Source organism: Amblyomma maculatum, chromosome 10 (genome assembly GCF_055883805.1).
Source record: "Amblyomma maculatum isolate TAMU_Amacu chromosome 10, ASM5588380v1, whole genome shotgun sequence".
NCBI lineage: Eukaryota > Metazoa > Arthropoda > Arachnida > Ixodida > Ixodidae > Amblyomma > Amblyomma maculatum.
In genome coordinates, this window is record NC_139353.1 from 168,768,441 (window position 1) to 168,781,690 (window position 13,250).

Consider the following 13,250-nt stretch of genomic DNA (forward strand, 5'->3'; position numbering starts at 1 on the left):
TCTGTATAGAACTCCTCGGCTACTTTTACTATCTTTTCCATATTAGTGATTACGTTGCCCGCCTAGTCCCTTATCGCATACATCTGGTTTTTGCCTATGCCCAATTTCTTTACCGGGGGGGGGGGGGGGGGGGGGGGGGGGGAAGTTCTTTACAGCATGCTCAATTTTCTCCATTAATTTAAGTATGCTTCTCTAATTTGAAAATTGTATTCGTATTAGCTCCCAAATCGAGGGCATGCCATCAGCCTGCCGTGCTTCTCCCGGTGTACTGCATTACTGCGGCTGGTTAACTGGATATCTCATTATCTGGTTCACTGGGCAGCAAAAACCAGCCCTCCGCTTAATTCGAGGTTTGGAGCAAATGGAGCAGTGCTTCCACCGTGTGCCTCATTCCCCCAGGCCCTTAATGTCAACTCTGTGGCCGATGGCAGTTGCTAGACAAGAAGAACTTATTTACGCTCAATGTTGGATGTGGTAAATGAGGTATGGCAAGGAGAAGACATTCCACTTGGCTGGAAACAGTGGTGGTCCCAATACCAAAGGCTGGGAAACCTCCAACAAGCCTAGAATCTTTGCGGCCTATCTCGCTAACACCCACAATTTGCAAGATCTATGAAAAAATGATAGCCATCCCGCCTGTCATGGTGGTTGGAAAGTAATAAAAAATCCCATGCTCGACAAATTGGGTTCCAAACAAACTTTGGCACAGAAAATGGACTGGCCATGCTCGCTGAAGAGGTCATACACGTGTCGCCTTAACCTAGTGCGCACTGTAGTGGCTACCGACGTGGCGAAGGCATACAACAACGTGTTACATGCCAAGATTCTTAGCAACATGGAATGTATGGCATTCCCTTGCAGGTCATAAAAGCAGTACATAATCTGCTTAAGGACAGGACATTTTCTATCCGGATAAACGGAAAACAAATTGGCAATTACACCTCGAACAGAGGCGTGCCACAAGGGTCAGTGTTAGCACCTTTGCTATTTAATATCGCACTGATCCCATTGGCATGGAAATTAGCTGAAATACCAGAAGTGCGGCTCATGATATACGCAGATGATGTCACGATTTGGTCTGTTCATAAACAACTTGAGAGACAGAATCGGTATCTGCAAGAGGCTTTAAATACCATTGCTGAGTACGTCCAATATGCAGGTCTGGAATTGTCACCTCGAAAGTCCAGTTACATTCATGTTGCAAACAAGAATGGAAGAAAACAACTGGCAACGCAAAGAGTCACCCTAAAAATTGGAGATCAGACATTGGAAGAGGTGGACAAGTTGAGAGGGCCTAGAAATTCACAAATCCGGCAAAGGAACACAATGGCTCCATAAGGTGAAAAAAGTAGTTGCGACTTCCTTAAACTTGATAAAACGCATTTCGTCTAGGGGAGGAGGAGCTCGAGCGGACATGGCAAGACTTCTTGTACAATCGGTGTTACAGCCGAGGATACTATACCAGGCCCAATTCCAAAGACTCACGAGGCGGCAGTGGGCCAAATTAGAAACAATAAATAGAAACGCAATGCGCACTATCACGGCCTTATCAAAACTTACTCCTATCCCTATTCTGCAAGAGTTTGCACAGATAAATACGTTGACAGAATTGAACGAGAGGCAACAAGGGATATGAAGCGAAAGTATGTTATGCCCATAGCATCTTTGTACAACGAAGTGGCAGTTCAAACACCACCAATGGCTGACCCCCCTCCGTGGGAATTCAGGACTATTACGACAAACAAGACCACTCGGCTTCGTCGCAAAGAAAAGCTGGCATCTCGACCTCTGGTTGATGCACTTCCAGGTGCCTGCATTGCATACACGGACGCATCATTATAGAAAATGGTGGTAGAACAGTACGTTTCGGAATACCCGGACCCACTTGTGATGGAACTCTATGCAATCCGCAATGCTATGGAGGCCATAAATAAAATAGATTCCATAACAGAAGCCCACATCTATACAGACTTCTGAGCCGCCATAAAACAACTGAAGAAAGTGACAAACACGCTATGTGTAACCCAGGAAATCCACGCACTCAATAAAAAAACAGATATGCATCCAGATACATTGGACACAAGACTATGTTGAGAACGCTGAGCAGAGAAAAGTTGACCACCTCACACACGAACTTCCAAACACTAATGCGCCCCCCACCAGGCTCCCTTTTGATGCCCACTCTGCTGTTCCCATCTTAGTATCCTCCTTAAGGAAAAGTACATGTGCCCTCATTCCCCCGTGTAGATTCCCCCTCCCTCATAACTTAACGAGACTGGAGGTGGTTTCCCTTAGAAGGATAAGAGCTGCAGCGGCCCTTACCCCGTCGGTAACCTGCCGATGGGAATCTCAAGCAGACATCGGACCAACCACATGCCCGAAGTATTCCACACCGGATGTAGAAGTGGATGTTCGCCACCTGCTGTGGACTTGTGCAGGGACAAGGGCATCAAGGACAGATTCTACGCGAAGTGAGACTAACCACAACAAGGGAAGAGGACTTCTCTAAATGGCTCACAGATGACAAGAGTGGGAGCCTGCTCCGGTTCCGAACCGAAAATAAGTTACAAGAGTTTCTATAATATGCCTTATGGCAAGCTTGCGTAAAAAAAAAAAGAAAAAAAAAAAAAAAAAAAAAAAAAAACACTCTTCTCGCGGGACTTTTAATTGTCATAGCTGCAGTCGTGTGGTTGTTTCATTGAGAAAAAACAATTATTTGCTATCTTTTTTGCGCTATCCACACTGCTATTTATGCTTAGTAAGGTTGGTTGGTTGGTTTGTGGGGTTTAATGTCACAAAGACTCAAGCTATGAGACACGCCGTAGTGGAGGACTCCGGAAATTTCGACCACCTGGGGTTCTTTAAAGTGGTGGGGCTGCAAACCATTCTAGAAAGTACACAGGAAAATTTAATGTCTGCACTAAGCCTTTATGGCCAAGACACTTCATAAGTGACATCACCAAGTATCTGTGTTCAACACATGCAGCTAATCATAGAAACCCGAAAAACCTGGAAAGGGTGCTGGTATGGCACATGGTATGGTTTTGGGTTTTCACTGCATATGCGAATACCAATTCAGCCCATTTGAAAAACATGCACTTCTTAACAGGTCTTCGATTTTAAGGTGAAAGCCGTTTCCAAGAACATGTCCACAAAACGTCACAAACGCCATAAATTCTTACCCATCAGTCCCTCTCATGAGTGTGAAATCATGTCTCAAGCCAGAAAACAAAACAATAGTTCAGTAATTGTTTATTGGCATACACGTTTATGCCTGCTTATCCAGCAGCATGCATGAGTAGCATTTCTGCCAGCGCCAAACTAAGAATGTCTTTCACACATGGGAACACATCGTTAGGAATGCCACCCTTTTCTTTGCAGTTGCCTATTTAGATAGGAGAAAAAAGTAATCGAGAGGAACAATCACTGAACAGCCACAAGTGCACCAAATTCAGTAGAATTTCTTGAAAATTTGGCTTGTCAGTCGTCAGCATTCCCCTTTCCAACACCCTGCTGTTGCATATGCTGTTGGGCAAGAGATAATGAACAAGCTGAGCAGAGATACTTGAGACACTTGAGGTGTGCCCAGGAGCTTGGCACGCATTCACGCAGACGCACGCACGCGCACACACACACACACACACACAAGCAGCAGCAGCAAATATCTGCTGTCTCGATGGTAGTACTAACGGTCAATTTCTTAAACCTGAAAAACAAAAAACAAAAGGGGGTACAGTGGCCTGAACTAATTATATACGAAAAACAGTTGGCAGAGCCACTACTGTGGCAAAAGATCTGTTCTCTGGCCTTCAGCAATGGCCTGCTGTTGTGCATTTGAGTGAACAAAGGCACCTCAAATGAGGGTAGCCATTTCGAAATATATCAAGTGTTCGGATCTTAACTGAACTGATATTGTGCCTTTATTCAACTGCACTCAGCAAACTGCTCTGCACACAGAATGGTATAAGCTGGGCTCCACACTCTTCTTAAGACGAGGATTTCAGCCACACCCTCTCTAAACCCTTAAATGACTGATGCACAGGCTCAAGAGGCGCACACAATATAATGGATCTGCATGCTCTAACCTGGATGGCCGACAGTTCAAGGCTTCACAGCACAAAAAGGTCCTGCTAAAAATTCTTGAAAACGTCCATGAGAGTGCTTGCCCTGGTCTACTGCTAAGCCTTTCTGAACAAGCTGAACGATACGTTTGGAGAGAGAGTGACAGGTGCAGACAAAGCAGCATGCCAAGACGAGCACCCTTCCCCAACTTGCAACAGAATCAAGCAACTTCATGACAACCAGCATACTTTAAAATGTAAACAGTCTGTGTTTTGTAGGGTTAAGCTGCACAGTTAGGATTATATTGTTATGAGGATAACGAAGCTCACACTTTGAGGATGAAGTCATGCCCCAACTGTGCCTCCTCCGTTCCTTGTTGCAATGAAGGCTCTAATTCCTAAATATATATCATACGTTTGGTTGAAGTTCACTGTAGAGTTGTACATGGACAAGGGGACATGAAAAAAAGTTGACCCTAATTTTTCTTTTTGCTTGTTATTCGCAGGTTTCGTAATAAAAAAGCGAGATCTGCAACAGAAGTCAACAAAAGTTTGTTTTGTTATCGAAAACTGATGGCCATGCATTGTAGCAGATTTTATGAGTAATATCATTAAAAAAAACTGATTAAAAGTAACAGAATATGAAGCAGTAAACGGGGGCAAACGAGTAGCAAACACTGATTTTCTCTGCTTTTGCTAGCCTTTGTAAAAGCGCCAACTTATGTCCTATAGACATGCCTTTAAGAGAATGTAAAATAACTACAAGAGCCAACTTGAAATAAAATACAGCTCTAAAAGCAGCATAGAAAGTTAAGTATATGAAGCATCACCACTTAAGTTATAAACAATTTACCCCAAAAGTCTCCCCCCCATCATAAATACAAGATAACGGCAACAAGTCCAAACCATCCATCTACATGCTTCTATACATGTTCGGTCTGGACCTAATGAATCTGTGAACCTCTGGTTGAAAGAAAGAAAAACCTTTTATACGGTTGCAATTCAGGAATGAATGTCACAAAGATCATTCAACCTGCCATGTTGCAGTGTTACCAAGTGAGTGCAGCCAATGCACATGCTTCCACATTTCTCTAATCTCTGCAGTGCTCACAAAGCTTTTATTGATGCTTAACTAGTGCATGCCACACATTCTTACCCATCAGTGCGAAATCATCATGAAGAGAAAGAAGCAGATAGCACCCTCCTAATATCCAAGGAAAGGTACACCTCAATGCACAGCCCTTCCATAATAAGCCACAGTTCTCAATTCCCATCACATAAATGAAATTCAAACAGCCACAACTTAAAGATAGGGCCATGAAGGAAAATATATTGGTGCCCTCTCCACGCAAACAACGCTGCTCAGCAGTGGACTATGTCTGTAGGTGTACATCATTTTGCTTACTTCAGCATGCGCTTTTTATATACTCAAATGCTATCCTGCAACAATAGGATGCCTTGGCTTTTCTTCATTCATGGTATGCATTTTTATTACATTTTTCCCGCACTTACATGTTTCAATGCTAGAAAAATATTTCCCCAACCAATAAGCATTAGTCGCAAATGCTGCAATACAATTTTTTCAAATCATGCAGCTTGCATGAATGAACCTAATCAATGCCTAAGACAATTCCAAACATTACCTGGTCTTTCCAGATCCATTCACTGGCTGCACTCAAAACTGAGCTAGATGCAGACACAAACTGTCTGAAATGCCAAGACATGCAGGCCAGCCGAATCTCTATAGTGGAGGACTGATTTCGGCCACCTATTCATTCTCCCAACAGTGCACTAACTAACAGTGCCTCCTGTCAAACTTAATCTAAGGAGCATAAAGCCAGATGCTTATTTGATTTTTTTTGTGCTATGCAGTATTCCTGTCTGGGCACACTGAAAACCTGAGAACATTGCAAGGTGACCCACAATCCAACTACATGCCTGCCAAGCCTGACACGAACAGGCCTGAGACCACATGCATCAAATGCACAACACAAATAGATGATATATAGGAAACAACGTCCCAACGAAACATTGGCTTCGTGGAGCACCATACCGGGAGGCTCCAGACTAATACGTGCATATTGAAGTACACCGGTGCCTTCTCCAAAATGTGGGTTGGGAGAGCCATTGGTACAGCTTTCATTGCAGAGACACAGCACAAATGCCTGCCCACACCACAGAGTTGTATGCCGTGCACTCGAAGAAACACTTTCATAGCTGGTTCTTTGTAGCAACAGCCGGAGGCTTACCAAAAGAACTGACCGAGCCATGTGAAACAACAATGCTCAAAATCAAGACAAGTAATCCCAGCTACAGCTCCTTCCTGTGTGGCACTGAGACAACTGAGGAAAGAGATTCCCATCTCTTGCCTCATACAAGTTGTAACCTTTACAGATAATGAAAGAAAAAAAAAAGAAAAAGTGCACCCAAAACTTGGTTTCAGAGGTTGGACATAGTAATCAGACAGGTAGGAGGAGGTAAGCTTCCTTTCACAGTCCGCTTCTGTTTTATCTCATCCTGGTACTTCTGTTTACAAAAGCAGCTACTAGGAGACCAAACTTGGGACAACTCAAGTTTAACTGCCTAACACGGTCAGGGCCAGACAGATTATTTGAAGCCGCATATGACCTCTGGTGGCCTGTGTGAGTGGGCGCCAGTGTCACTGGGTAGCAATGAAGAGAAAGAAGCACTCTAGAAAAGCAGACAGTATAGAACTTTATGCAAAAGCATGGGTTACATACTAAACAAGGGAGGCAAGAGAAAAAAACAAATGCAGGGGGCCTAGTACGACGTGAACTCACAGGCCGTGCTGACTGCGGTGGCAGCAGCAGCAACAACAACAACAAGTAACAAACAAACAGTTAGGAAGGAGACAAGAAAAACACTACACCGGAGACGCGTCAGCAGCAGCAGCAGCACGTAGCAGAAGTCCTGGGCAAAAGAAAATCCCACGACAGTGGTCCCTGGCCTGTGTCGCACGCACCCTATCATCATTGCACGAGGAAGAAGAAGCAGCCGGAGCGTGGCGGAATGGAAAGCACTCCATGCCCAGTCTGGGCGGGCTGGTGGTGTGAGCTCTACTTTTTGTTTGATGACCCCTGTGGGCAGAAGAAGAAGCAAAGTGACCCCTCCATAAACTGTTGTTCTAGAGCAACACCAGCTAGAGCAACGTAAAGAGGGCACAATTCAGGCACAAGATCCAGCCCATGCAGCTCCCTCACATTCAACTGGAAAGCCAAGTCTGCACTGTTTTTTCTCTTTCACTTGCTGTTAAGAGCCTCCTTTTGCACTTTAAGAGAGTTAATTCCTGAGCTAGTTGGTTGTCAGACGGGCAGACATCAGACTCTGCGAGCCTTTTATATGAAAAATGCAGGTTTGAGCTGTGCCAGCGACACCTCTGTTTTCCTTTACGAGGCTGAGAAAACATTAGTCATGCCTTCTTTGGTAAGTTTGGTGCCCCAATGCCTTGTGCACATTAGCCAAGAAGGCTACTGTATATTTCACCTGATTAAACAGTTGGTGTCCTTTTTCTTGTGTGTAGCGCTGAATACCCTCCTTTTAACCAGGGATACTTTAGGTCCCCGTTTGCCAAACCCACCCTTTTTTCACATTACAGCAGTGGTGAGACACAGCAATAGAAAAACATTAACTACCTTTGAAACTACAGTTGGATATGTCCAGCTGAAAGGGGGCAGCATGGCAGTAGATGAGCTCATCTATAACGTCAGACTGCAGCCACATTGACCATTGGCCCTGGAACTAGCTACTGTTTATGCCAATTCTGTTACCGTATATATATATCTATATATATATATATATATATATATATATATATATATATATATATATATATATATATATATATATGAAATAATCGCTCATTAAAGTAGTGGTCTGAAGATAGTCAAGCAGCCCACACATGCAAAGGTCACGCTTCAGTTGGCTTCACTGCACAACAATATTGAGTACCAAGGTAAGAGTAACTGCAACAGTAACTTGCAACAGTGGGCAGTTTTCCCATCCCTTTACACAGGACTTTTCCGAGGGATTGTTCAACTCTAGTTACTCTGTGCACCTTCTCTGACAGTTTAAACCAAGGGATGAATCCAAAGCGTACTGCATTCACAGGCAGGATCTAAGAGATCTTGCCACCCATCGTATAAAAACTGGCACCTCTTAAAAATGAGGTTTTCGGCCATTTCATCAAGTTCGCTAACAAAACAGAATATTCCAAGCTGACAACTCTGTTACTAAGGGCAACGTTTTCAGGTCCCTAGAGTAAATCCTTCACTATTTAGAAGAGACACAACCCAGGTATGCTCATGCAATGCAGCTGAAGCGTACCAACTCGTACATGCTGCACTTCAGATTTCTTTAGCTAAATTATGGTCCATATCAGCATTCTTTTCTTTTTGTAATATGTTAGGAACTGAGAAGGAGTGCTTCCCCATAACTGGAAAGCCAAAACGACCCCGTTTCAGCCACTGGCACTGCATTATTGTCACCTACAAAGCAAACCGAAATGCATGAATGACATCCAGCATTTTTAACTCCTCTCTTAAAATTTGATCACAAGATGAAAGCTCAGAATCCTAATGCCTTTCTCTTTGTGGTAAATGCTTCTAGCAGCATCAAAGTTCTCGTGCTCAAAGCCACCAAAGTTATTTTTTTCCCTCCAAACTCTAGCCAATAGAAAAAGGGATTATGCACTCTGCCAAGTTGCTGTACAAAACAAGGTTGGTAGAATGCCTGTTGTTCAAGAGGCAGCAAGACTGTACAATAGTAATTGAAGCAAAGATTGCTGTTCAGGTGATTTCAGGTGTATGGAATGGCCCGAGAAGTGAAGCTGTGAAAAACTGTTTCAGACAAGCAGGCTTTAAATTATATGATAACTCAAATTTTCGTGCTGCTTTAGCTAACATTGTATACTGACAGGATTTTTTTGCACTGCTTCTTATTGTATATAATGTTTTGTATTTATTGTTGTATTTTAGATATTTTTGAAATTCATATCCTTGTAAACGATACGTTTATGCTTATTTTGTTTTGTTATTAACCCACTCCCCTCTTCAATGACTTTACGGGCCCCGAGGTTATTGTAAATAAATAAATAAATGTGGCGATATGATGTAAGAGGGCCCATATACGGATACTGTGATTGTTTTTTAACCCACTTTGCGGATATCTTTGTATTTGTCCCCCTTTGCACAATGCTTCTCTGGAGGCCTGTAAGATATATGTAAATAAATAAATAAATACTGTGGAAAGCTTCCTTGAGGATGAAGCTGAGGTAGCAGAATTTTTTCGAGGAATTCTTATCTGCAGATGCAGATCTTGTGAGCTCCTGAAGAGCTTACAGATTGTGCAATTCTCACGCAAGTAAATGGCACATGTGCCATAGAGGATGACTACGAGGACATTTCAGAGGAAAAGGTGTCAGCATCTGAGAGTGACGAGCATGTAAGAGTGCTTCAAAGGTACTGTGAGCAACAGGAAGGTTTGCAAAGTGAAGTGCTTTACCTCCAGAATTTGGGGAGGAATACACTCTGCACTCACAAAAAGACACTAGCATGAAGGACATCTTTAAGCTTTCCAGAGCAATTTCCTGTTAATGCTTGTTGGTTTGTGGGGTTTAACGTCCCAAAGCAACTCAGGCTATGAGAGACGCCGTAGTGGAGGACTCCGGAAATTGACCACCTGGGGTTCTTTAACGTGCACTGACATCGCACAGCACACGAGCACCTTGCTTTTCGCCTCCATTGAAAAGTGGCCGCCGAGGCCGGGACTTGATCCCGCGTCTTTGGGAACAGTAGTCGAGCGCCGTAACCACTGCGCCACCCCGGCGGGGTTGTTAATGCATGCGAATGTGAATGAATTTATATGCTGATGTGCAGTCCAGTGATCAACACAATGCTTTTAGAACTTTTGGTTACAAGAGACCTCGCTTATAAGAGATCTTTTTCAGGTCCCTTGAGTGTCACTTGTAACGCGGTTTTACTGTATTACTTGAACACTAATACATCTGTCACAAGAACACTAACTCAATCTGCATCAAGTTTTCAAGAAGGACTGAAGTAAATGGTGCGACACGGCTGTTTTGAATGACCACTGAGAAGTTTCCTTTGGGTGTGTTAGGTGACATCGATGGTGTCAACATCCGCTCTCGAATGTGCTTGAAAACTCGAGAGCACTTGAGGAAGTGGCTTTGAGCCAAGCAGGTTTGGGCTTGATTGCCATGTGACATTCAGTTGAATGCAGATCGAGTTCAATGAGGATCAAAAGTGCCCGTGTGACAAGACACTGAAAAGATGTGCTATAGTTTACGAGGTCCGTTAGAAAAGTATTCGACCTTTGGCCAAAGAAAAAAAACTGGCATAACTGGAGCGTCGGAAACCTAATCACCCAGTAGTCTCCTTGGGACTCCACACACCTCGCCCAGTCCATTGTTGGAAGCCTCTTCAGAATGGAGTTTAGCTCAGCTGTCATTGCAGCCATAATGTCCTCTCTTGTTTGAAGTTGCGCTCCTTTCAATGGCCTCTTAATTTGGGAAACAGCCAGAAGTCGCAGGGGGCCATATCAGGTGAGTAAGGAGCCTTTAGAACTAAAGGAGTCTGGCTTTTCACCCAAAAAGTCTGAATCAAGTGCGAGGAATGTGCACGAGTATTGTCGTGATGGATGTACCAATTCCTGTTGACCACAACTCAGACCTCTTGCGCCGCACAGCATCACGTAGGCGATGAAGGACATCCCGTAGCACACTTTGGTGATTGTTTGATGCTGTGGTGCGTACTCGTGGTGTACCACACCACGGGAGTCAAAGAAAGGAGTCACTGTCGCTTTGATGTCGCTGTGTACTTGGCGCTTTGATCATGGTGACATGAAATGCTTTCAATGTGATGAATCGGATTTGGTTTCCGGGTCGTACCCGTACACCCAAGACTCGTTATTCATGAAGTCGGGGTGACTGTTAGCGGAATCCAGGATGTCTTGGGAGACTTAAACCACAAGGCTGCTTTGCTCCACCGTGAGCAGATCCGGCACGAATTTTGCCGAAACTCTCTTTATGGCCAAACCTTTGGTGATAATGGAATGTGCGAAAAAAGTGCCGATTCCCACCTCTTCTGCAATTTCTCGGATAGTCACACGATGGTCCCGCACCACCACAACATTCACTTCCGCAATGACCTGGCCATTCAGCATGTTGATGGCCAACTGGAGTGTGGCTCGCTCTCCACCAATGTGTGGCCATCTTCAAGTTAAACCGGCTGTACCATTGCTTAATCTGTGTGCTGCTCATAGCATCGTCACCGAAAGCCGCCTGAATCTTTCAAATGGTTTCCGCTTGGTTGTTGCCCAGTTTCTGGCAAAATTTGATGCAGTAGCGCTGCTCCAGTCGCTCCGTCATTTTCCTTGAAATAAAAACCCAACGAAAGCTCTGCGCACTACCTCACTCAGACACTGCATCCCAGCGAAAGACACTATCGGCAGGCGGAAAAAAAAAATGGGCATGCGTATGAAGGTTCAAAGTCGGCTGATGCACTTCTTTCATACCCATAAGATGTTCGCAAAAAAAAAAAGAAAAAAAAAAAAAGTAAGGTCGACTACTTTTTTAACAGACCTTGTACAATACCCCATATGCAACTGAATCTAGGCCAACCATTCTTACTTTAGGAACATGCTATCAAATTATTAGATCAGTTTAAGTATTTAAAAGCACATTTTGTAATACACGATTCACTGAAATTAAAAAGCAGTATGCATGTGAACACCCACCAACTAGGCTTTGTAAACGACAGCATGCCTAAGCTGCAAAACATGGTTTCATGCCTAAGCTGCCAGAGATTAGGAACACTGATAACGTCTGGACGTTGGGTTAGCTGTTCGTAACATGCTTGACAGCTTCCAACTATCATGTGGCAAAAGCTTAAACCTCACAGAACTATTTTCTGCACTTAAAACACAGCACTGCCACTGGCCATGAACACCCAAGACAGCCCAACAAGCAAAACCTTCCAAAGAGGTCAATGGGAAGGGCACTTACCTTTCGTGTCTGGTGTTGTTAGGGGGAAAGAGAAACAGTGGACACAAAATGTCAGCAAACAAAAGAGAGAAATGTGCAGGTTAGTGAAGCTGTCACTTGAGCAGCTTAGTTAGTAGAGCCATACAGAACAGTAAGTGCATTACAGCAGAGACACTCCACCAAAAGTCCCAATCACCTCCACAGCAAGACCGGAGGGTATTCACGGTTGTATGCAATGCAGAGTAAAGGGAGGACATTGCACAAAGCCCACACTTTCGTTAGGTTCAAAACTTTCGCACCCAAACCTTGGACCAGCGCAGAAAAAGAAGAGGTATGTAAGCCTGCTACTGGCTGGCACGGCCAAAATGCAAGTTGCTGCCATACCAAGCCAACACTGTACAGAAACAATGCCGCACGAGTTCCAACTTGGGAGGGGAAAAGAAAGAACAAGGCCATGAGCTACGATGACTTCAGCAAGAAGCCACATTATAGCTGGTACTTGTGTGCCAACACCTGCGGTCCAGGCACAGCTCAACATCTGTCCCGTTCCTTTTTGTTCTTAATTGAAAGCTCTTCGATTTGAACGAGCCCAATTTTTGTGTAAGATTTTCGCTAACTGGGCAGCCCAAAGCATGAAGCTTTAGTTTGCCCCAGGTACCCTGCATGTAGATGATTACCAACAGACAGGAATTACTCATAATCCAGACAAACCAAGAAAAAAAAAAAAAACTGCAACAGCTGCAATCTCCTGGCTTACCTACCCCAGGTGTTTGGAGGCCGATAACTGCAAAGCACTGAAGCTTTGGGCCTTCCATTCAGTGAACAAAGCTTCCGTACAAAAGTCGAAATTGTTGCCATCTCGTCGAGGCTACCTTTCTTTTCAACTCAAGAGACAAAGAAAAAATGCCAAGCCCTCATGCCACAAACCAAAACCGTCCACATTCCAACTGCCACTTGGGATTCGCCTGAACGCTGCACACATTAATCACAATACCATCCTGTAGATGCAATTGGAATGTGCGGATTAGCACTGACACGACTTGCCTACAACACTGAGTCAACCCAAGAATGATGCAAGGAGGTTATACAAAAACTGCTGGAATGGAAGTGGCACCCAGAAGCTGAAGCCACCAAGATAGGAAGGGGCAGAACGGCAGTGCCCAAGGTTG

The 13,250-nt window shown here is 44.1% G+C and overlaps 1 protein-coding gene and 1 pseudogene across 1 annotated transcript in view; both read right to left on the reverse strand.

Annotated features, from left to right (window-relative positions):
* Positions 1–6,755: 6,755 nt before the first annotated feature.
* LOC146177893 (uncharacterized) overlaps positions 6,756–13,250 on the reverse strand; it is a 206,803-nt gene continuing 200,308 nt past the window's right edge. The window contains exon 19 of the mRNA XM_084580636.1: positions 6,756–7,159. Within this exon, the coding sequence (XP_084436762.1) occupies positions 7,139–7,159 (21 nt within the window). The 3' untranslated portion in view covers positions 6,756–7,138. The remainder of the gene's footprint in view (positions 7,160–13,250) is intronic.
* Positions 10,437–11,483, reverse strand: LOC146177894 (protein GVQW3-like; annotated as a pseudogene).